This window comes from Chrysochloris asiatica, unplaced genomic scaffold (genome assembly GCF_000296735.1).
Source record: "Chrysochloris asiatica unplaced genomic scaffold, ChrAsi1.0 scaffold00251, whole genome shotgun sequence".
NCBI classification, from domain to species: domain Eukaryota; kingdom Metazoa; phylum Chordata; class Mammalia; order Afrosoricida; family Chrysochloridae; genus Chrysochloris; species Chrysochloris asiatica.
In genome coordinates, this window is record NW_006408769.1 from 1201631 (window position 1) to 1227685 (window position 26055).

General features: G+C 38.6%; 1 protein-coding gene across 2 annotated transcripts in view; it reads left to right on the forward strand.

Annotated features, from left to right (window-relative positions):
- Window positions 1-25716, forward strand: part of CYLD (cylindromatosis (turban tumor syndrome)) — a 120828-nt gene extending 95112 nt beyond the window's left edge. The window contains exons 10-16 of one of the 2 annotated variants that reach the window (XM_006873723.1): window positions 1985-2076; window positions 3306-3372; window positions 13520-13652; window positions 14538-14646; window positions 17255-17373; window positions 17644-17860; window positions 25336-25716. In XM_006873723.1, coding sequence (XP_006873785.1) covers window positions 1985-2076; window positions 3306-3372; window positions 13520-13652; window positions 14538-14646; window positions 17255-17373; window positions 17644-17860; window positions 25336-25520 — 922 coding nt within the window. In that variant the 3' untranslated portion in view covers window positions 25521-25716. The remainder of the gene's footprint in view (window positions 1-1984; window positions 2077-3305; window positions 3373-13519; window positions 13653-14537; window positions 14647-17254; window positions 17374-17643; window positions 17861-25335) is intronic. The other variant, XM_006873724.1, reaches the window with a different exon arrangement.
- Window positions 25717-26055: the final 339 nt, after the last annotated feature.

Below are 26055 nucleotides of genomic sequence, written 5' to 3' on the forward strand. Positions count from 1 at the left end.
AACAAAAAACAAAACAAAAACAAAGCAAAACAATAATAGTACTAGGAAAGTCTGTGGCTTAATGTAGATATGCCTTTAATGTCCTAACTCTCTTTCTGTCACTCTGCCCTCCTCTGCTGGTTGTTAGGTGCTGTCGGGTCAATCTACCCATAACGGCCCTGTATATGGTTTCTGAGGAGCTGCTGGTGAGCTTGAACCACCAGCCCTGCAGTTCAAGAGGCTCCTTAGTGGCGCCCCAGCCCTCTGAGCCTCGGTGGGACGGCTATAAAAGGGAGACCTAGATAGGGTTCCTGAGGAGCAGCTGGTGAGCTTGAACCACCGATCTTGCAGTTCATAAGGCTCTGTAGTATGCTGTCTCAACCCTTAGAGCCACACCAGGGTTCCTGCTAGACTAGTGCAAGAAGCATACCCAGATAGGTGCACTTCTGCGTCTCAGCCTAGGCTGAGTACACAGCGTCCTGAGCATTGGCTGGTGGACATGAATCACTGCCCTTGCAGTTCAATAAGCTTTGTGGCAGGGTGGGTCCCACAGGGGTTCTGGGAGGCTGGGCGGGGCTCCCCCTTGTTATGGCGTGTGGGTGTGTTCAGCAGGGTGAGTGAGGGTGCTCTGAGGTGGAGGGAATAATCCCATGGGGGAGCCTGGTGGGCCTGGTGGTCAGGGTTGGGTCACGAGTGATCAGTCAGGCGGTGTGGGTCTAGTGGTGGGTCCCGTGGGCAGGGCGGTGCTTGCGCTGAGGTGCTGCAAGCAATGCAGGGGGGTGTTGCGATGTCCTGCAAGCAGTCCGGGGGGTGGAGGGAGGGGGTTTGGGCGGCCCAGGCGGGGTTCTAGCTTGTTATTTCCTGTGGGCAGGGGCAGGGTCAGCGTCAGCGGGGTGTGTGCACGCCCTCGAAAGTTAGGGCACGCTCTGGTGGGTGTTTGAGTTCTGGACCTGGGTCTGGGGAAGGCGGAGGTATGGGTAGGGGGTTAATGGTGTGGGTGAGAGGCCACTTGGCTGTGCGGACAGTCCTTGCCTGATGACGTCAGACAGGCGCCGTTTTTGTCCCCCCCCCCCTTTTTTTTTTTGTTCCCTTCCTCTCTTTTTTTTTTTTATTGCCTTCTAAAACAATATATAACTTATTTATACTAAATTTCAGTGTTCATTTTTTTTTTGTTCCCTTCCTGTCCCTGTTGCTTGCCCACTCTCTGCCCACTAAATTACACGGTCGGGCAGATAACCCTCACTTTCTCCTCCCCCTGTTCCCCTGTTCAATAATTACTGAAAGCGCTGCTTTCAGCTCGAGTTGGTTCCAGCCCCGCCCCCCCACGCTGAGAGGTGTTGGGGCTGTGCCACTCGCAGCCTGCGGCAAGTACAAGCTTAAAAAGCTAGGAGTTCCTCAGTGCGGTGATTTTTAAAAAAGGCTAGTTTAAGATTTTGATGTACTGAGACTTATGGTGGCTGTTATGGCGTGGGTTCACCACAGGAAGGTTTGTTTTCGTGAATTACCCTCCCTCAAACCTGTAGGCCCACTCACCTGGGCCATCTGGCCATCTGGCAAACCGGAAGTCATGCTTATATTTTTATTTTATATGTATAAATATGGTATTTTTAAAATAAAGTAAATGCTTTAGTTTCTCAAATAGTATTTAAAATAAGCCAGCATAAACTATTCTTTAAAAAAAAAAAAATATTTTTGTATTGTTTTGTTGCTAAGTGGCATGGAGTTGGGTCTGACTCACGGTGACCCTGTATAGAATTTCCAGGGAGCAGATGGTGGGTTTGAACCACTTTGACTTTTTGGTTAGCAGTCAAGTGCTTATCGTACAGCACCACATCAAGCCTCCTTCTTATATTAGTATGTAAAAATCTTTGATTTTTTCAAATTTCATGAAGTAATTGTCTACTTTGTTGATTTATGGCATTCTGATATTATATAAGAAATATGTGATTATCAAGATGTTACCTGGCTTAATATGTCAATATCAATTAATATTTTTCACTAACAGATATGGATATGTATGTGCCACAAAAATTATGAAATTGAGGAAAATACTTGAAAAAGTTGAGGCTGCATCGGGATTTACCTCCGAAGAAAAAGGTGGTTATCTTAATTTATTGGATATGTATTAAAAAGACATTGAAATTATATGCTGAATTACTGGTTAAAATATGAGAAGGTTTTAGAAAGTTTTGGGGAAAATAGCATGAAAAAATATTGGAATTTTTCCATGTACTTTTTGAAGCACCATTTTATGTATCATTTTGGAGTTTGATTTTATGTTAGCTATTTCTTTTTATGTGATAGACAATTCCTCCCCCATTTCCCCCCCTTTTTTTAAAAAACGAATGAAGATGTAGAATAGTAAAATACTAAAAACTAGAAGCTGGCTGGCTCTAGATTAATAAGTGAATAAATTGAAAGCTCTCTTCTTTCTACCCATTGATGATATTCTAAGTTGGTATTTTTTCTGTTCAGCTTTTTACTTCATCATTTCTCCCAGTGGTGAAGGGTTGCATTGAGCCATCACATTTTCTCACTTGCCTTGTTACAGCCCTGCTGAGTGGAATTAAGTTTATGATCAGTGTTTTCATCTATTAATGGATTTACTCAGATATTGACTTTGAATTGGTTAGCAGTAATGTCTAGAGGTGTGACAAATATTTAAATATCAGGGAAAAAAGGGGTCCATTCTACAGGCTTTACTGGATTTTTCCAAGCCCCTTTCCCCCCAATACAATAAAAATTATTTCACTGAGCGAATTATATTCTTCCAAATACAATTGTTGTTGTTAAGTGCCGTCGAGTCGGTTCTCCAAATACAATAAAGATATAAAAAAGTAAAGCATAATACTGTTTTATAACCTCTGTTGTTGTCAAGTGCTGTGGAGTTGGTTCTGTCTCACAATGACCTTGTATAGGGTTTCTGAGGAGCAGCTGGTGGGTTTGAACCACCAACTTTGTGGTTAGCAGTCCAGTGCTTAACCTATGGTGCCACACCAGGATGTCTTATCATAAACTTTATATTTTTTCTTAGGAAAATTTTGAGAAATAGCAGTTTAACTGAAATAATATTGATTGTGAAATTAATATCAATATTTGTTGTTGTTGTTGTTATTGTTAAGTACTGTTGAATAGTTTCAACTGTATAGAGTTTCCAAGTTGCCGCTGGTGGGTTTGAACAGCCACCTTGTGGTTTGTAGTCCAGTGCTGATCCTACAATGCACACTAGGAATCTAATATCAATATAGAAATGTTTTTTACAAATAAAAATAGAATAAGCCTGTAGGTTTTGTCTGTGTTTTACTTCATTTTTTGTATTTTCGTAGATCCTGAAGAATTCTTGAATATCCTGTTTCATCATATTTTAAGAGTAGAACCATTGTTAAAAATAAGGTAAAATTTTAATTTTCATAGAAGCATTGGAAAGATAGGGTGTTTATATCCATTGCCATTATTTAGTAGAAATTATTTCATTAGTGATTGCTTAATATTATATTTGTTTAGCATCCTTACTCTGCTTGGAAAGTGTAATGTAAATTCATTTTAATCATTCTATTCTGTAGAGTACCTCATTTAACTTGAAGAATGAATACAGTATAAATTTGTGTTTTTAATTTTAACCCATTAATAAATAGCATTGAAAATAATTTTCTTATTAGATATAAATATTTTTATAATTAAAGTTAATGAACCATTTAGGAGAATCTTATTGTAACCTAACAAACACTGTGAGGATACTGTGTTTGTCTTACCTTCTCGAATTGACTTGCCTGTTCTCACTTTGGGAACTTGATTGAACTCCCCCCACCCCAGTTTATAGGTGGTTTGCAGATAGTTTGAGTGTTCACAACTTAAATGTTGGAACTTATTACATTGTAACCTTGGTTTTTCTGTTGAAACTCTTCTTAATGCACTGTGTCTTTTTCTATAACCTAATCACAGACAAATGCCTTTGCTCATCTCTCTGTTTCAGGAATGTTTGATGCGAATGTTGAGTTAATGGATGAGAAGAAGGAAGAAAGAATGGACAATATCACTATTATAGTTTTATATTGTTTAGGAAATTGTAACTAATGAAATAAGATACAATACATAAACATCAAGAATACAAATTTATATGTTCAGAGATGTGATAATTACGCTTATGCTTGGAAAATCCTAGAGCATTGTCCAGAAACTACAGGCAGATCTTGTTTAATTGTGCTTCACAGATACTGCATATTTTCAAAATTTGAAAGTTTGTGGCAACCCTACATTAAGACATTTTTCCAACAGCATGTGTTCACTTTGTGTCTACATTTTGGTAAAACTACATATTGGTAGTTCTCGTAATATTTCAAATTTTTTCATCATGGTATTGCAAACTAAATAGACTATAGTATAGTGCAAACTTAACATTTATATGCACTGGGAAACCAAAAAATATGTGACTTGCTTTAATGCGATATTTGCTTTATTGTGATCTGGAACTGAACCCGCAGTATCTCTCAAGTATGCTTGCACTAGAGTTAGCAAAAGAGTTTGTAATTTGGCCATGTAAATGTTGCTGATTTTCTTAGGTGATGTGTCTGACTCATAGTGGCCCTGTTTACCTCAGAATGAGATTGGGCCTATGTCATCCTCACCATTGTGACTGTTTTTGAACCCATTGTTACAGCCACTGTGTCAGTCCTTCCTACTGAGGGTTTTCCTCTTTTTTGATGACCCTCTACTCTTCCAAGCATGATATCCTTCTCCAGGGACTAGTTCCTCCTGATAACATGCCTCATATCCTTGCTTTGAAGGAATATTCTGGCTGTACTTCTTCCATGGCGCATTTGTTTGTTCTTCTGGCAATCCATGGTCTATTCAATATTCTTCACCAACACCATAATTCAAATGCATCAATTCTTCTTGAGTCTTCTTCATTCACTGTCCAGCTTTCAAATGTGTATGTTGTTGCTGTTAATTGCCATTGTGCCATTTCCAACTCATAGCGATCCTGTGTAGGGTTTCTGAGAAGCAGCTGATGGATTTGAACCACCGCCCTTGCAGTGTTTATCTATAGCACCACATCAGGACTCCTTAACTTATTTTTGTTATGTGCCATCGAGTCAGTTCCGACCCATAGTGACCCTGTAAAGGGTTTCCGAGGAGCGGCTGGTGAGCTTGAACCATCATTCTTGTGGTTCAAAACAACTTTGCAGTCGAGCACATTAACTCACAGCACCACACAGGCAGTGTATGATCAAGCACTAATGGTATTAAAAGAAGAAGTTCAAGCTGCCCTGAAGCGAGAAACAAGGCTCCAGTAATTAGTTACTGGAATACCAGAATTACTAAAATCACTTTCCTGAACTAAAAAAAAAAAAAAAAAAAATCTGTAAAGATCTTGCTTATATGCAAATATTTTGTGGAAAAAATCACGTTTTTAAAATATTTAATTTTCCTGTCCACAACACAAGGAGTCCTGGTGGTGCTATAGGGTAAGCACTGAACTGTTAACCACAGGCCCACCATTCAGATCCACCCTCTGCATCATGGGAGAAAAATTGAGACGGTCTGTTTCCGTTTAGATTTACAGCCTTAGAGCTCTGCCATAGGGTCACTGTGAGTCAGAATCAACTCATTTGCAGTGGTTGTGGTTTATCTAGAACACAATTTTTCTTATCAAATCATCATTTAGCAGTGCGCAAATCTTTTACACAATTTATACCAGTAAAACTCACCAGTAGTTATACTGCCATTGGGAGTGTGGTGGCTCCGCATGATAAACACTGGACTGCAGACCACAAGGTCCATGGTTTAAGCTTGCCCAGACATTCTGTGGGAGAAAGATGAGGCTTTCGATTCCTGCGAAGATTTTAAAAACCTTGGAGACCCTATTCCAGGGTCGCTAAGAGTGGGAACTGACTCAACAACACTTAACAACAACAATATTGGATTGATAATTACATTCCGTAGTGATAGCTAATTCAATCTGTGTTTCAACGGCTGCCTATTCAGGTCTTTGTCACAAAGATAGATATACAATTCATGAACATTGTCTTCTTTATAGTTGTCCATTTTCCTTAAAAGTTAACACAACATGTGTATCCTTCTGCCCTTAGATTTCCATGAGTGGAAAACTACAAACCATATTGTACAATAGTACCGACTTTGTTGTGGTTCCTGTCTGTGTGTGTTTTAACAACCAGCTAATTACTCCAGGGAGTTAGCTTCCTCAATCATTAGTAATGAGGTTTGAGTGTGTGTTGTTCCTCCTTTCTTCCTTGTCCCATTGTCAGAAAGCTGTTTATCTTCTCCACTTTCTTCAAGCTAGGTTGTGTCATGTTCTTCCAATCCTGATGCATTCTTCTTCATATTGTTCAGTTTTTGAGGTTATTTGCTCAGCATATTCAGATTGACTAAGTATGGTGAAAGGATACAACCATAGCACACACCATTCCAGATTTCAAACTACACAATATTTCCTTGTTCTATTCAAACAACTACCTCTTGATTTATGTACAAGTCCACACAATCACAGGCAAGTATTCTGGAATTCAGTTCTTTGCAATGTTATCCATAATTTGTTGTGATTCACATAGTCAGATGCTTTTGCATATTCAATATGCATACTCTGTTCAGTAAGATTCATCTGACATCAACAGCGATATCTCTCATTCTATGCTTTCTTCTGAATCTAGCTTGAATTTCTGGCCATTTCCTGTCGATGTACTGCTGCAATTGTTTTTGAATTATCTTCACCAGATTTTTATATGTGTGTGGAATTAATGATACTGTCTGGTAATTTCAGCATTCTTTTGGGTCCCCTTTCTAATAGTAAGCACAAATATGGATCTCTTTTAGTCAGTTATCCAGGAAGCTGTTTTCCAAATTTGTTGGCATACACGAATGAGAGCTTCCAGCAGTGCATCCATTTGTTGAAAGGTCACAATACGTTTCCATCAATTCCTAGAGCCTTGGTTTTTGCCCGTGCCTTTTGCGCCTCTTCCTTCCTCATCATATGCTTCCTCTGGACATGACAACATAATTAATTATGTACTCCTTCGATCTTCTTCTGATGCTTCTTGTTTGTTCAGGATTTTGCCCACAGAATCCTTCAGTATTGCAACTTGAGGCTTGAACTTTTTCTTGTTCTTCAGGTTGAGAATTGACAAGTGTGTTCTTCCCTTTTGGTTTTCTAACTCCAGGACTTTGAATATTTTATTATATTAATGTTTTCTCCAATCACCCTTTGTAATCTTCTATTCACTCTTTTTCTTCATTTCTTCTTTTCACTTTTTAGCTACTCTAAATTCATGTGCAAGTTTCATAGTCTCTTCTGGCATCCATTATGGTCCTTTTTATTTTATTTTTTATCCTTTCTTATAATTTTAATGATCTTTTGTTTTTGTTTTTTTTCATGTATGATGTACTTGGTGTCATCCCACAACTTGTCTGGTCTTCAGTCATTAGTGTTCAGTGCGTCAGATGTATTCTTGACACATGATCTGTACATGCAGGGGGGATATACTTAAGGTTGTTCCTTGGCTCTTGTGGATGTGTTATCTTCAGTTTCAACTTGAACTTGCATGTGAACAATTGATAGCCTATTCCACAGTTGGTCCCTGATGTTTTTCTGACTGATGATACTGAACTTCTGTCTCACCTCTTTCCACAGATGCAGTCAATTGATTCCATGTATAATCACTGTCATAGTTATCTATTGCTGCTGTAACAGAAATACCACAAGTAGATGGCTTTAACAAACTGCAAAAGCCATGTGGGGCCATGTCTGACATCCTCTGGCTTCACAAGGGAAAGGAGAATCAAATTCTATGATGTGGAAGTCAGACCGGCCTCCATCCTACAACCTTCTGTATCTTATCTGACACCAACCATCCCTCCCGTAGCTCTATCTGGGATTGATAATCCATTGCAATGGCCACACAGAACTCAGAGAAGTATTCACAATTATGGGGTTCTTAGGGAAGTGAACAGAGTACAACTCAGGATGCAGCAGTTCTTCAATCAGGAACGCCTCTTTCTCAGACATGCCTCACTCGTGGCATCTTGGCTATATGGCCCCTCGGCCTCTGCCCTGCTGGGCAAGTGTTACAAAGCTCCTTTGTAGTTGTTGTTAGGTACCATCAAATTGGTACCGACTCATACGACCCTGTGCACAACAGAATGAAACACTGCCGGTCTTGGGTCAACCTCACAGTCGTTGCTACATTTGAGCCCATTGATGCTGCCACTGTGCCAATCCATCTCTCTCAGGGTTTTCATCTTTTTCTCTGACTCTCCACTTTACAAAACATGATATGCTGCTCCAGTGATTGGTCCCTCCTGACAGTTGTCCAAAATATGAGCGATGAAGTCTGGCCATCCTGGCCTCCTAGGAGCACTCTGGCTGTACTTCTTCCAACACAGAGCTATTTGTTCTTTTGGCAGCCCATGGTACTTTCAATATTCTCCTCCAACACCATAATTCAGATGTGTCAATTCTTGTACAGTCTTCCTTATTCACTGTCCAACTTTCACATATATATAAGGTTATTGAAAATACCATGGCTTGGGTCAGGCGTACCTTAGTTGTCAAACTGACATTTTTGCTCTTTAACCTTTAAAGAGGTCTTGTGCAGCAGATTTGCCTAATGCAATACTTCATTTGATTTCTTGACTGCTGCTTCCATAAGTGTTGGTGGTTGATCCAAGCGAAATGAAGTCTTCGACAACTTCCATCTTTTTTTCCATTTATCTTGGTGTTATTTATTGGTCCAGTGGTAAGGATTTTTGTTTTCTTTACATTGAGATGCAACCCATACAGAAGGCTTTGGCCTTTGATCTTCATCAATAAGTATTCTAAGTACTTTTGGTTTTCAGCAAGCAAGGTTGTATCATCTGCATATTGCAGGTTGTTAATGAGTCTTCCTCCAATCCTGATGCCATGTTTTTCTTCATATAGTTCAGCTTCTCTGATTATTTGTTCAGCATACAGATTGAATAGCATGGTGAAAGAATACAACCCTGGCACACTACCTTTCCTAATTTTAATCCAATTGGTGTTCTCTTGTTCTGTTCGAACAAATGCCTCTTGATCTATGTACAGGTTCCTCATGAGCACAATTAAGTGTTCCAGGATACTCATACTTCGTAATGTTGTCCATAGTCTGTCATGATCCACACAATCAAAAGCCTTGGCATAGTCAATAATGCACAGGTAAACATTTTTCTGGTATTAGCTGCTGTCAGCCAAGATCCATCTGATGTCAGCAATTACATCCCTCATTCCACGGCCTCTTCTGAAACCAGCTTGACCCTCTGGAAGTTCCCTGTCAGTGTATGGTTGCAGCTGTTTCTGTATTACCTTTAGTAAAGCTTTACTCTCATGGGATATCAATGATATTGTTTGATGATTTCCACAATCTCTCTTTGTAATGGGCACAAATACAGATTTCTTCCATTCAGTTGGCCAGGTCTTCCAAATATCATGGCATAGATGAGTGAGTGTCTCGAATGCCGCATTACTTTGCTGAAAGATTTCAATTTGACGCCATCAATTTCCTGAGCCTTGTTTTTTGTTTTTGTTTTTAATGTTTTATTGTGAATTATGTGATTAGTTGCATGGGAAAATATTAGCTTTGCATTCATCCTATCGTATAGCGTTTCATTGCCATGATTACAGTCCCCTCCGTGCATCATCAACCAACCAAAGGATATACCCTGCAAGCCTGTCCCCCGGTCATCAGCACACAGCCCCTCTTCCTTCTCTGGGTCCAGAGTTCCCATCCACCCACTCCATCTCTCCATGTCGTCATCTCTGCCTCGATCTCTGGCGTCATTGCTTCTCTGGGTAGGGTCCTGTACTCCTCTCTTCTACCTTGATGGTCCCAGGGACCTCCGCTCCTAGACTACAAAGTCAGTCACTCCCCTCCTTTTTTACATTTACTACTTTTACATTTCCAGCCCTCACAATCAGTCCTGATAACAATTATTCACCATTGCATCACAAGAGACCTATGCACATCTCCTTTCATCAACCCCGCCCAGAGAGATTGAATAATACACAGTGGAGATTCTACTTTCCTCCATGCCCTCTGGATCTAGGCTCCCTTGTAAAAGCTTGTAAGCCAGTTACTTCTTGCCTTTGTAGCCCATCCCCGCCCCCATTTGGGGTAGCGAATGTCCAAGTTGCCCATCCTTGTCTACTCTTGTATGGAGTGGGTGGGAATGATCCTCGCTGTAAAAATGTGTTCCCTCTTTTGAGCTACTGTATCCATAGGTGTAGGTCCAGTTCATCAAATTGTATCTTTTTTTCCTCTTCTTTCTTCTAGTTGAGCTCTGATCATCCAGTCATTGAAGCCAGGTCAAATGGGTATTATCTCAAATGTGGGTGTTCTTATGCATATGCCCTCTCTTCTTATCAGCTGGATGCTTCACTCTCCACTCCAGTCCTCCATGGCTATGTCACTGACTCTGGGCCCAAGAGTCCCCAGGTCTTGCCACACTGTTGGCCAAGCAGGTCTCCACCTGGGTTCACAGGAGTCTATTGAACGTTGTAGGGCTTAGCACGCAGTTTCATTGCTATTTTTACCTCACTTCCCCTTATTGGTGATGAATGTGGCCATCAATCAGAGCGTGTATTCCCATTGAGTCTTGGTCTTGGAAGGGGGTTTGCCCTGAGGGACCCAACCACTTCATGCCTTGTTTTTTGCCAGTGACTTTAGTGCATCTTGGACTTCTTCCTTTAAGATCATTGGATCTTGATCATATGCTACCCTGAAATGTTTGAACATCAACCATTTCTTTTTGGTACAGTGACTCTGTTTATTCCTTCCATCTTTTACTGATGTTTTCTTCATCATTCAGTATTTTGCCCATAGAATCCTTCATTACAAGTCGAGGTTTGAATTTTTTCATCAGTTCCCTCAGCATGAGAAATGCTGAGCATAGCATGCTCCTACCTTTTGGTTTTGTAACTCCAGATCTTTGCACATTTTGTTACAATATTTGACTTTCTCTTCTTGAGCTGACCTTTAAATTTTCTGTTCCGCTCTTTTACTTCCTCATGTCTTCCATTCACTTTAGCATCTCTGTGCTGGAGAGCAAGTTTCAGAGTGTCTTCTGATACCCATTTTGGTCTTTTTTTTCTCAATGACCGTTTGCTTTCTACCTTTATGATGTTCTTGATGTCATCCCACAACTCTTCTGATCTTCAGTCTTTAGTGTCTTATGCATCAGCAAAGCTCCTTTAGCCAATCTGTAAATGCCCAAAGGGCACATTCTGCAAGTCATCCTCCTGACCTTAGGAATTCAGCTTTACTGGGTCCATAGACCTAGCAGCCCACAGCTGTTCCTTCTCTCCATGTCATTGCCTCGGCCACTGCCTCTGCTGTTGTTGCTTATGCTCTTCTTTCCTGATGGTCCTGGGATCATCTGTTCTTGCTCTGACATGGCTCCTTTTAAACCTAGTGGGATGGGAAAACTAACCAATTAACCATTAGAGTCCTGTACACCCTGTGTGCTTGGTCCTACCCAACTAATTGGTGGGAATGAAGAAGACATTGCATAGAGAAACTATATCAAGTAAATTCAAGGTACCACACAAACAGAAATTTATTCTCTCACAGTTCAGGAGGCTATAACTTCAAATTCAGAAGGCCAGCTTTATGGGAGACTTTCTTTTTTTGTTGATTCTGGAGTAAGGTCCTTATCTCCTTTCAGCATCTGTAGGCCCAGAATACCTTTGGAAACCTCCATGTGTCTTGACATCAATCTTCCCCTGGATCTAGGAGCTTCACAGTGCAGGATCCAGATTCAAAGCATGCACTTCACTCCTGGCTCTTCTTTTTGGTGGTAGTAGATTTCTCTTGGACTCCTGGTGTGGCACACTGAACTGCAAATCACAAGCTTGACAGTTCATACCCACCAGCTATTTCTCTGAAACTCTATAGAAGGTTGCTGAGTCAGAACCAAGTCGACAGTGTTTAGCAACAACAGGTCTCTCTCTCTTCTCATTTCTTTCTCTTTTTATCTTTGTAAGATGAAAGATGTTGCAGGTCAGTCTCCTGAAGATGTTGCAGGTCACTCTCCTGAGGAAACCCTCCTATAACTGCTTGGCTGCACAATGCAGATGCCATCATGGAAATGATTATATTCAGTTTCATTATGGGTGATTACCGTAAAGATTTACACCCTCGGAAACCCTGTACAGGGTCGCTATGGGTCGGAACCGACTCGACGGCACTTAACAACAACAACAACAACTGTATTTTAACTGCCAAATCACTGAGAATCTTGGCCCAGCGAAGTTGACACAAATCCTTAACTATCACAGTCACCATTTATGTTATTGAAAAAAGGAATTTGCAATTAATAAGTTGTTCTTATAAAAGTTACTATGTGATTTCCAGCATTGTTTTTGTCATAAAGGCTGGTTTTTAAAACTATCATTCCTTCCTATTTATTAACAATTTTTGCATTCCAATTACCAGTATATCAATGCACCTTAATTCATGCTTTGATTAATTTCAGACTGCAGAAGTTGGTAAAAATCTCTAATTTCTTCATCTTTGGGATTAGTGATTGGTGCATAAATATGAATAATAGTTGTTTTAACTTGTGTCCCTTGCAAGCATGTGGATATTATCCTATCACGGGCAGAGAAGTACTTTAGGACAGATCTTGAAACATTGTTTTAATGATTAATGTGATGTCATTCCTCTTCAATTTGTCATTCCTAGCATAGTAAACTGTATGATTAGCCTATTCAAAATGATTAGTAACAGGTTTTTTTGACTTACTAATAGATCTTTATATATTTCATTTCAGTTTTGATGACTTCCAGTTTTCCTAGATTTACATTGTGTACATTCCATGTTCTGATTATTAAGAGATCTTTGCAGCTGTTTCTTCTCATTTTGAGTCATACCACATCAGTAAATGAAGGTCTTCAATGAATTATTCAATTCATGTCATGAATTATCTCTACTTTGAGGAAGAAGCTCTTCCCTGTTTGTATTTTGAGTGCCTTCCAAATTGAGGGCCTCATCTTCTGGCACTGTATCAGATATTCTGCTGATTTTTCATAAGGTTTTTACTGGCCATGCTTTTTAGAAGTAGATCCCTTTTTTCCCACTCTGTCTTAGTCTGGAAGCTCTGTTGAAACTTGTACATCATGGGTGACACTGATGGTACTTGAAATACCACTGGCATAGCTTCCAGCATCTCAGCAACAAGCAAGTCACTACAGTATGGCAAACTGACAGATGATTGGTGCATCTGTGGGTACAGGAGTTACGTATACAGCACATGTTCTTTGGGGATTTCAGCCCATTATACTGATATTATTCCTTTTTTTTTTTTCTGATCCCTAAAATAACGTTTCAGTATGAAAATTAAACCATTTTTAAGTCATTATTATGCTTACTTGCATATAATTTCATCTAAGTTGTCTTTTTCCCCAGTGTTCTAACTATCAATAGTTGTACCATAAATTTCAGTTTTTCTATTCACAAATACAGGTGTACAAATGTACAAATTCAATGTGATATTTTCCCTGCATGTTTTATAGATCAGCGGGTCAAAAAGTACAAGATTGTTACTTCTATCAAATTTTTATGGAAAAAAATGAGAAAGTTGGAGTTCCTACGATACAGCAGTTGTTAGAATGGTCTTTTATCAATAGTAATTTGAAATTTGCAGAGGTTAGTGGTAATTATTTGCTGTATTTTTTATGTTAAGTCCTTAAGACTCTGAAAACTACTATAGATTGAATAATTGTTCATTTAGCCAGCTGAAAATAGTTTGAAACACAAACTGTTAAGTAATGTTCTTGTGAAAAATGTGCAGAATTAAGATTTGATTTTTCATGCCAAAGGAAACACCAAGATAATTTATCACATAAGAACTTTTAAGTACTTTAAAGCAAATGGAAGAAAAAATTACCATCTCTTTTTAATTGCATAAATTTAGTATTTTAAGTTTTATGCAAGTGTATTTCCAAATATGTCAAGAGAGAAAGTTTAATTTTCCCCCTTCATAACAGATAAAATGTCAGTAAATTCACTTATATCAGTTTGCTAATGAGCATGTCATATGAATTATTTTTCTTTTACTCTTGGAGTACTTTCATGATATTACAGTACATGCTCATGTGTTTTTTTCTTCGACTGCCTTCATTTCTGAAGGAGTGTTTGGCGAAACAGTAACAGTCACAGTTATACATTTGTTGAAATCTTCGTCAGTGACGACAGTCTGTTTATTATACTTAAAAAAACGATTTCACCAAAACTTCGATTAAAGACAGGCTGAAAATAGAATGTTGCAATAGACAGTCATTTCATTATGTAAGTTCAGGTCTGTTTACTGACCTGACTTCTGGGTGTCAGTCTGTCCATGAGATAGAGGACTGCTTGCACACTTGGAGCTCACTGAGGCTCTTCCTCCCAACCTCACATTCACTCTTGGAGACAATTTTATGGTCTTGTAGCTAAAATCACTGCTTAGTTTGATAATCTGACTAATTCAGTTTTATATGGAAAATCTTTTTTCAGAACATTAATTGTAAAAATATGTATTTTCCTTTTTAGGCACCATCATGTCTGATTATTCAGATGCCTCGATTTGGAAAAGACTTTAAACTGTTTAAGAAAATTTTTCCTTCTCTGGAATTAAATATAACAGATTTACTTGAGGACAGTAAGTATAAGAGATTTTAATTTGTTTGTTTGTCTTTAGAAATTGTCAAGTCATTATCATTCATGCGAGTACAATTGTAATTACATTCAATACTTCTCAAAGGCAACTTGTTGTCTAAAGAACCTTGAAAAATTAAGCCAGTGAATTTCCTTTAAGAAGCCCTGGTGGTGCCATGGTTAAGCACAGGACCATTGATTGAATTGTTGGTGGTTCAAACCCATCAGCATCTCAGCAGGAGAAAAGACTAGGCAATCTATTCCTGTAGATGTTAGTTTGTAAAATGTGTGGAGCAGTTCTACTCTGTCACACGGAGTCAGTCACTCTGTGTCAGAATAGACTTAATGCCATCCAACAATATCGTTTCTGGGAATTTATTCTGAGAAAAAATCAGAGATGCAAGTGGATCTTTGTGAATATATTTATAAACACATGATTAATACAGTAGAAATGGCTTCAATATTGAATTATAAGGGAGGAGTTAATTGAATTTTGATATACTGTACATTGAAATTACTACCATTAAAATGCATATTTTTGAAAAGCAGTGTATATAAAAAAGATCATGATAAAATGTTCAATGAAAAGGTAAAAATAATGATGCTTTCTATAATGTTTATGTTTTGTTAAGCACCATCAAGTTGGTTCGCACTCATAGTGCCCCTGTGTAAGTTTACTGAGAAGTTGCTTGTGGGATTGAACCACTGACTTTGCTTTGACAGTTGAGTGCTTAGCCAACAGGACTATATATATTTATACATACACTGGCATCCACACTTTGTTATATAAATGAGAGGATATAAAATTATTGGAAAAATACACAATAATATTGACATAATATTGCATGATGAAGTAGAGGGTCAGTGAAAAAGAGGAAGATCCCCAATGAGATGGAATGGCACAGTGGCAACAGCAATGCACTCAAGGTTAACAATTGTGAGGATGGTGCAGGATGAATAAGTGCTTTTGTTCTGTTGTGCATAGGGTTGCTATGAGTCGGAACGGATTCAACAGCACCTAACAACAATAACATTTGTTTTCTTCTTTGTATTTTCTTGTATCTTGGAATTTTTCGTGAATGAACATGCTTTACATTGTTGTTGTATTTTTTTCAGTTTTTATTGTGAATTGAGTGATAGTTTACATGGGAGAACACTGGTTTTACACTCATCATTTCATTTCAATGATTACAATCTCCTCTGTGTATTACCATTCAGCAGTATTTGCTTCTGTTCCCTCTGGGTTTTGTTTTTATTTGGGGTGGTGGTGGTGGTTATGTACACAAAATACTCAGGAGTATATCATCCGTTAAACAACCAAATGATACATTCTGTAAGCCTGCCTCCTGGCTGCCAGCACTCAGCCTTTCTCTTTCCATGAGTCTAGAGTCTTCAGCTGCTTTGTCTCTCCATGTCATCATCTCTGCCTCCATCTCTGGTGTTGCTGCTTCTCTGGATAAGGTCCTGCATTACGCTTATGCTCTTCTCCCTTGATGGTCCTAGGGTCCTCTGTTTCTGGACTGTAAGATTAACTACTACCCTCTTTTTGTTACAGAACTTCTACCTTTACAGTTGTGACAGTTGCAATTAGTCATAACAGTTGCTCACTATTGAATAATAAGAATCTTATCCCTGTCTCCTTTCCCCAGACCCCATCTAGACAAGATGAAAAACTATTCAGTGGGGATTCCACCTTCCCCCCGCACACTCTGAAACTTAACTCCTTCTTGAAAACTTGTAAGCTAGTCGCTTCGTGCCTTTATTTGTTGTTGTTAAGTGCTATCGTGTCAGTTCCGACCCAAAGCAATCCTGAACAGGGTTTCCGAGGCTGTAAATCTTTATGGGAGCAGAAAGTCTCATCTTTCTCCCACAGAGCAGCTGGTAGTTTCGAACTGCTGACCTTGCGGTTCACAGCCCAATTCATAACTACTACGCTACCAGAGCTCCTTTATACTCCCCCATTTTAGGTAGTCAGTGTCTAAGTTGCCCATACCTATCAACCCTGTATATAGTGGGATAGGATTGATACTTGTTGTGAAGACTACTTCCCTCTCAGTTGGTATTTCGAACTACTACGTCCATAAGCATAGGTCAAGTTCAACAAATTGTAGCAATTTACACTTGTTTCCTTTAATAAAAAAAAATTTTTTTTTATCTTCCTCTAGTCAAGTTCTGATCATCAAGTCATCAAAGCTAGGTCAAATGGTTGCTATCTATAAGTTTGGATGTTCTTGTGCATCTCCCCTCACTTCATATCAGCTGGATGCTTCACTCTCAGCTCTAGCCCTCTGTGGCTATGTCCTTGTCCATGGGTTCAGGAGTCCCTAGGTCTCACCACACTTTGGACCAAACAGACATGCTTTACTTTCAAAATTAGGAAAAAGACACAGACTATTTTATTTTAAAAAATTATCATTTGTACCAAGAAAAAGTCTTTCAGGGTATCATGAATCCAAGGATATCCAATTTAACATTTATAGGTACAGGGGAGAATAGATTCTTTTAGTATGTGAACATTGTCCTTTTTAGGGCATAACTTTTCTTCCTCATTTTAAAAATTAAAGAATGCATTTCTTAAAGGATTATCTTGCCTGCCCCCATTACCATTTTAGCTCCCAGGCAGTGTCGGATTTGTGGAGGACTTGCAGTGTATGAATGCAGAGAATGTTATGATGATCCTGATATCTCAGCAGGAAAAATCAAACAGTTTTGTAAAACCTGCAACACCCAAGTAAGTTTTTCTTCACTTAATGAATTGAACAGTAAATTATTTATAGTTGGAAACAGACTTCAGGTTTTGAGCGTCTTTAAAAATCACAGTGAACTTTTAAACTTTATATTAAGATGGTACTCTTTGTGCCTCTTCTGACTGCTTATTTGTTAGACTTGTGTAAACATTTGGCTGCTATTTGTAAGGGATACGTTAATTAACGGTAAGTGGGTGCATGGACTTGTTATGTGGTGTTTTGCTCATCATGACGTCCTCTTTTTTTCATTTCAGGTCCACCTTCATCCCAAGAGGCTGAATCATAAGTATAACCCTGTGTCCCTCCCCAAGGATTTACCTGACTGGGATTGGAGACATGGTTGCATACCCTGCCAGAAGATGGAATTATTTGCTGTGCTCTGCATCGAAACAAGCCACTATGTTGCGTTTGTGAAATATGGGCAGGACGACTCAGCCTGGCTCTTCTTTGACAGCATGGCGGATCGGGATGGTATTCTCAACTTCTGTCTTCCACTTTGATGTTACTGTGATACTTTAATATACATAGAATCTATTATAAAAGTGAGTTGTAAAATTCTCATTTTACAACGGAGATATTTTGTTTGCAGCTTTGTCATCTTTTTCTTTCAGACTCATCTCCTTTTCTGTAGAAGCTAGAGCATTCACGTATGGAGCACCCATGTGCCTGGCTCTCTGGGAAATAGATTGTCATCATTTTTAAATCCTTGAAATATCCTACAATTCTTAAAAAATAGGAATGATGGGAATTATTCCTGTTTTCCTCTCTTTAAAGCTGAATTTAAGGTGCCTACAGTCACATGCCACCACTCATCTGTCAATCTGTCATACTGTGGTGGCTTGTGTGTTGCTTGCTGTAGTGCTGAAAACAATACCGCTGGTATTTAAAATACTAACAGGGTCATCTTTGGTGGACAAGCTTCAGGGGAACTTCCAGACTAAGGCAAAATAGGAAACAGGACCTGGCGCTCTAGTTTAAAAAAAACTTACTATTCATAAAAGCCAGTTTATGAATAGCAGCAGAGCATTGATGTAATGCCCTCAGGTTGGAGGGCACTCACAATATTACTGGGAAAGAGATGCCTCCTCAACATAGAGTTAATCCTTGTAATGTAGATGGAGTAAAGCTTTCAGGACCTCCCTTTGCTAATATGGCATGACTCAAAATGATAAGAAAAAATTGCAAACATTCAATAATTAAAACATGAAAGCACAAAGTATGACTCTAGAACTATTGGAAGTTGCTAAAAGTGAAATGGAACTCCTAACAATTGATATCCTAGGCAATGGTACCACCACTTGCCTGTCAGTTTGTCGTACTGCAGTGGCTTATATATTGTTGGAAGCTATGCCAATGACATTTTAAATACCAGCAAAGTCACCTATGGTGGACAGGCTTAAGCAGAGCTTCCAGACTAAGACAGACTAGAAAGATGGAGAATCAAACTACTTCAGAATGTTTAACCACTGAAAACCTTATGAATAGCAGTAAAACGGTGTTAGATGTAGTGCCAGAAGATGAAAACATTATGAATAGCAACAGACCATTGCTAGATATAGTGCTTGAAGATAAGCCCCTCAGGTTGTACTATACTCGAAATACTACTGGGGAAGAGCTGCCTATTCAAACTAGAGTTGACCTTAATGACATGAATGGAACAAAGTTTTGAAGATCTTCATTTGCTTATGGGACGGAACTCAAAATGAGGATAAACAGCTACAAACATCCATTAATAATCAGAACATGAAACATACTAAGTATGAATCTAGCAAAATTGGAAGTTGTCAAACATGAAATGAATGCCTAAAAATCAATAGCCTAGGCATTAGTGAACTGAAATGGACTGGTATTGTTCATTCAGATTTGAGAATCACGTAGTTTACTATGTGGGACTGACAATTCAAGAGAAAAGGCATTGCATTCATTGTCAAAAAGAACATTTCACGAGCTATCTTGAAGTACAATGCTGCCTATGATAGGATAGTATTCACACGCCTACAAGGAAGACCAGTTAATACCACTGTCATTCAAATTTATGTACCAGCTACTAACGCCAACGATGATGATATTGAATAATTCTAGCAACTACTTCTTCGTTCTGAATGATCAATTATGAAGGTAATAAAACATGTAGTCAAGATGCATTCATAATTACTGGTGACTGGAATGCATAGGTTGGAAATAGAGAAGAATCAGTACTTGAAAATGTGACTTTGGTGATAGAAAAGATACAGGAGACCGCATGATAGAATTTTGCAAGACCAGTGTTTCTTAATTGGAAATACCTTCTTTAGACAACATACAAGACAACTATACACATGGACCTCAACAGACAGAATACACAGGAATCAAATTGACTGAGACAGTGGAAAAGCTCTGTATGTATCATCAGCCAAACAAGGACAGGGGCAGACTTTAGAACAAATCACCAGTTGTTCATATGCAAATTTATGTTGAAGCTAAAGAAAATTAAAATAAGTCAAATGAGAGCCAAATGTGACCTTGAATATATCCTACCTTAATTTAGAGATAATCTCAAGATCAGATTTTCTGCTTTAGACACTAATGACCAAAGACCAGAAGAGTTATGAGATGGCATCAAGAACATCTTACAAGAAGAAAGCAAAAGGTCATTAAAAAGACAGGAAAGAAAGAAAAGACAAAAATGGATGTCAGAAAATACTCTTGAAACTTTCTCTTGAGGATAGAGAAGCTAAAATGAATGGAAGAAATGAAGTAAAAGAGCTAAACAGAAAATTTCAAAGGGTAGCTTGAGAAGACAAAGTAAAGTATTACAATGAAATGTGCAAAGATCTGGAGTTAGAAAACATAAAGGGAAGCACACATGTTACTCAGCATTTCTCAAGCTAAAGAGCTGAGAACAAAATGTAAGCCTCAACTTGTAATACTGAATGATTCTATGCACAAAATGCTGAAAGCATCAAAAGAAGAAAGCATCAAAAATACACAGAATCACTGTACCAGAAAGAAATGATTGATGTTCAGCCATTTCAGGAGATAACAAATGGTCAAGAACCAAGTGATTCTGAAGAAAGAAGTCAAGCTACACTGTGAAGGCATTGGTGAAAAACCAAGGTTCCAGGAATTGGTAGGATACAAATTAAAATTGAATACAGATTGAAAACTTTCAACAAACTGATGCAGCTCAGGAGACACTTCTATGCCAAGAAATCATGAAGCTACGTGTCCAACTGATTGGAAGATACCCATATTTTTGCCCATCCAAAGAGAGGTGAACCAACAGATTGTGTAAATCATTGAACAATATCATTAATATCACATGCCAGTAAAATTTTGCTGAATACCATTCAAAAGCAGTTGCAACAGTACATTGACAGGGAACTGCCAGAAATTCAAGCTGAATTCTGAAGAGGAACTAGAGATAGCATTGCTGATGTCAGATGGATGTTAGCTGAAAGCAGAGATTACCAGAAAGATGTCTGTCTGTGCTTTATTAGGTATGCAAAGGTTTTCTAATTGTGTGGATCATGACAAGCTATGGATAACTTTGTGAAGAATGGGTATTCCAGAACACTTAATTTATTCTCATGAGGAATCTGACATAGGCCAAGAGGCATTCATTTGAACAGAACAAGGGGATAACTGAGTGTTTTAGAATCAGGAAAGGTGTGCCGTAGTACTGTATCTTTCACCATACGTATTCAATCAGTATGCTGAGCAAATAATGTAAGAAGCTGGATTTTATGAAGAAGAACAAGGCATCATGATTGGAGGAAGACTCATTAACAACCTGCAATATGCAGATAATACAACCTTGTTTGCTGGAAGCAAAGCGGACATAAAATACTTATTGATGGAGGTTGCAGCTGTATGTAACAAAAACAAAGTTCCTCACAATCAGTCCAATAAATAATATAACAATAAATGTAGAAATAATTGAAGTTGTCAATCCTTTATTTTGCCTGGATCCATAATCAACACTTACGGAAGCAGCAGTCAAGAAATCAAGTGACATATTGCATTAGGCAAATCTGCAAAAATGCCAGTTTTGAGGACTAAGGTGTGCCTGACCCAAGCCCGAGTATTTTCAGTAGCCTCATATGCATGTGACAGTTGGGCAGTGAATAAGGAAGACCATAAAAGAATTGATGCATTTGAGTTTTGGTGTTGGAGAAGAATGTTAAAAGTGCCATGGACTGCCAGAAGAACAATCAAATCTGTGTTGAAAAAGTGCAGCCAAAAATGCTTCTTAGAAGCTAGTATGATGAGTCTTAAAGTCTGTCATATTTTGGACATGTTATCAGAGGGACCAGTTCCTGGAGAAGGGCATCATGTTTAATAAAGTAGAGGGTCAGCAAAAAAGAAAAAGACCCCCAACATGATAGATTGACACACTACCAGCAGCAGTGGGCTGAAATGTAACATTTATGAAGGTGGCACACTGCAGTTTTTAAGTCTGTTGTGCATATGGTCACTATAAGTAGGAACCAACTGACAGTACTTAACAACAACAACATACAGTGGTGAGCTGAAAAGCACTGGTATTGCCCATTTCAATCAGACATTTATATGGTCTACTGTACTGGGATTGACAAATTGAAAAGGGCAATCAATCATTATCAAAAGTATCATTTCAAGATCTATCCTCATGTACAACACTGTCAGTAGTAAGTAAATATCTATGTGTCTCTCAATCTATGTGTCTCTCAATACTATTATTCAGATTTGCACACCAACCACTAGTGCCAAAAGTAAAGATATTGAAAATTTTTACCAATCTGTAGTCTGAAACCCATCAAATACATAATCAGTATATACACTGATAATTACTGGTGATTGGAATGTAAAAGTTAGAAACTAAGAAGAATCAGTAGTTGGAAAATATGGCCTTGGTAATAGTCATGATGTTAGGAATCACATGAAAGAATTTTGCATGAACAACTTATTCACTGCAAATTCCTTTTTCAGCAACATAAATAGCAAGTGTACACATGGACCTTGCTGAATGGGATACTCAAAAATCAAATTGGCTACATGTGTGGATAGAGATGATGGAAAAGTTCAATATCATCAGTCAGAAAAAGGCTAGGGACTGACTTGAGACCATCAGTTGCTCATATTTGCAAGTTCCTTTTGCTCTGAAGAAAACAAAAGAGCCAAGGTACGGCCTTGCGAATATTCCTCTTGCATATGGAAACCATCTCTAGAATACATTTGATGCATTGACCACAATGAGTGGTGAGATGACATCAAGGACATCATTCATGAAAAAAAGCAAAAGGTCAGTAAAAGGACAGGAAAGACAAAAAAGACCATAATGGATGTCAGAAGAGACTCTGAAGCTTGCACTTGAATATAGAGTAGCTTAAGTGAAAGGAAGAAATGATGGATGATGAAAAAGCTAAACAGAAGATTTCAAATGGTGGCTGGAGAAGTCAGAGTAAAATAATGAAATGTTCAAAGACCTGGAGTTAGAAAGCACAATCAGCATTTCTCAAGCTTAAAAGATGGAAGAAAAATTCAAGTTTCAATTTAGAATATTAAAAGATTCTGTGAGCAAAGTATTAAGAAACCCAGGAAGGAGTACACAGTCACTGTGCCAAAAAGGATTTGGTCAGTGTCCACCCATTTCAGGAGATACCATGTGATCAAGAACCAATGATATGGAAGGAAAAAGACCAAGCTACACTGAAGGCGTTGGTGAAAACTAAGTCTCTAGGAATTGACAGGATACCAATTGAGATATTTCAGCAAATGGATACAATGCTGGAAGTGCTCACTTAGGTATGCCAAAAACTTTGGAAGACGTGGCCAGATAACTGGAAGAGATCCATATATTTGTGCCCATTCAAAAAAAGAAAAATAAAAATTCTGTGCGTAGTCTATTGATCATAGAATGTAGAAATTACCAAATAATATCATTAATAATACACACAAATAAAATCATTCAGAAACAGCTTTGAAGGTAAATTAAACAATGTTTGTAGTAGTACATTGGCAGGGAAGTGCCAGAAAGTCAAGCTGGATTCAAAAGAAGACATGGAACTAGAGATATCATAGTTGATGATAGAGATGTCAGATGGTCTTGGCTTAAAACAAAGAATCCCAGAAAGATGTTTACCTGTGTTTTTTTGAATATGCAAATGCATTCAACAGTGTGGATCATAACAAATTATGGATACCATTGGAAGAAAAAATTCCAGAAAACTTATTTGTGCTCATGGGGAACCTGTGCGTACATCAAGGGGGAGTGATTAAAATCAGGAATGGGATGTATCAGGGTTGTGTCCTTTCACCATATGTATTTAATTTGTATGCTGAGCAGTTGATCCCAGAAGCTGGACTAGATGAAGTGGAACACTGCATCAGGACTGGAGGAAGACTCATTAACAACCTGCAATGTGCAGATGATACAATCTTGCTTGTTGAAGCAAAGAAGACTTAAAGCACTTACTGAGGAAGTTAACTATAGCCGTCAGTATGGGTTACAGTTCAGCTTAAAGCAAACCAAAATCCTCACAACTAGACCAATGAACAAAATTATGATAAATGGGGGAAATACTGAAGTTGTCAAGGATTTCATTTTACTTGGATCCATAATCAAAGCCTATGGAAACAGCAGTCAAGAAATCAAACAACATATTTTATTGGGTAAATCTGCTGCAAAAAATTCTTCAAGTATTAAAATCCAAAGATGTCACTTCATGAACTAAGGTGCACCTGTACCCAAGTTGTCTCAATATGCAGGAGAATACTGGATAATGAATAAGAATTGATGCCTTTGAATTATAGCAAAGAGTATTTACTATACCATGGACTTCCAGAACAGCAAACAAATATGTCTTGGTAAAGTTACAGCCAAATGCTCCTTCTTGTTGTTGTTGTTAGTTAACAATAGCAACCCTGTATGGAGTTTCTGAGGAGCATCTGGTGGGTTTGAATTGCTGACCTTGTGGTTCACAGTCCAGTGCTGATCCTATAGTGTCACCCCAGCTCCTTATAATTGAGAATAGCGAGATTTCATGTACTTTGGATGAATCTCTGGATAGGGACAACATGCTAAGTAGAGGGTCAGCAAGAAAGAGGAAGCCCCTCAATGAGATGAAGTGGCAGAGTAGCTACAATAATCGGTTCAGACGAGTGTGAGGATGGCGCAGGAGCAGGCAGTGCTTGTTCTGTTGTCCATGGCGTCTGTGAATGAGAACCGACTCAGTACCATCTAACTGCAGCACTAACAAGTTCACATGGTGCTGGTCATGTGCTGTGGACCCTGTATAGGGTTTCCGAAGCTGTAAATCTGTACATGCGCAGAAAGTCGCATCTGGTAGTTTTGAACTGCTGACCTTGAGGTTAGCAGCCTGACTCGTAAACACTACACTACCAGAGCTCTGTTTAACTCTGTCTTTCTGACCTCAGAGCTTGTGTTTCATACTAAACCATTGGAAGAGCTAAACAGGAGGGGCCTTTCCTAGAATTCTAAAACCACACTCATGGAAATGTGAAGAATTCAGTGAACATATTGTTAGTCTCTAATTGAATGCCGAGAGAAGCCCATAAGTAGGCTTTGGGCTTTTACCAACTTTATTTACTTTCAAGAACTAAAAAGAGGCATTAACTTCTAGAAATCAGAAATAAAATAAGGACTTTTCTGATCCTGAAAATTGTTGTTGTTTTGTTGTTAAGTGCCGTGGAGTCGGTTCTGACTCATAGTAACCCTGTACATGGTTTCTGAGGCTGTAAATCTTTATGGGAGCAGAAAGCCTCATCTTTCTCCCGCAGAACAGCTGGCAGTTTCAAATTGCTGACCTTGCGGTTCACAGCCCGATTCATAACCACTACACTACCAGAGCTCCTGAACATTAGCCTTTACTAAATCCAAAGGCTTGTGAAATTGTTTTGGTGGGTCAGCAAGTAGGGGTTTGGAACTTCATAAGCCTAAAAAGAGATTTTCCTCTTCTTTGTAGGAGGTCAGAATGGCTTCAACATTCCACAAGTCACCCCATGCCCAGAAGTAGGAGAGTACTTGAAAATGTCGCTAGAGGAGCTGCATTCCTTAGACTCCAGACGAATCCAAGGATGTGCACGAAGACTTCTTTGTGATGCCTACATGTGCATGTACCAGAGTCCAACAATGAGTTTATATAAATAAATGGGGTCACCAGATAGGTGAAGAAACTGAATGCAGAATTGTAATGTTGCATTTTACTTGAGCTGGCAGTTGTTCAACGTCCATTGCCGGCAATGGATGTTTTTGTGAGGAGAATCCTCCTGAAAAGGATTCCTGTGTTTAAAAACAAATTGCTTTTGTGTTACTAAAGTATTTAATAAGAAGCATTTTGCACTCTAGAAAGTATGTTTGTGTTGGTTTTTTAAGAAGTCTATATGAAGTTATTAATTCCTGAAGCTTTAAGTTAAGTGCATTGATTATATATTTTTGGAAGCATAACATTTTAATTGTGACAGTATAAAACCATTAAGAAGGTAAATAAACACGTCTTCTTTATGGTCCAGTGATGTGAAATCACTTTTTCTTTGTAGTGAATGGTGGCCTTGAGGATGAAAGCATTGGGTTTGATTAAGAGTCTATTTTCAATCCAGTTGTTAACATTGTACTGAGTTTGACTTGTTAACTCCCAAATAGTGCTGATTCCTGCATGTCTGCAATCCTGCTGAGTTCCTGCATT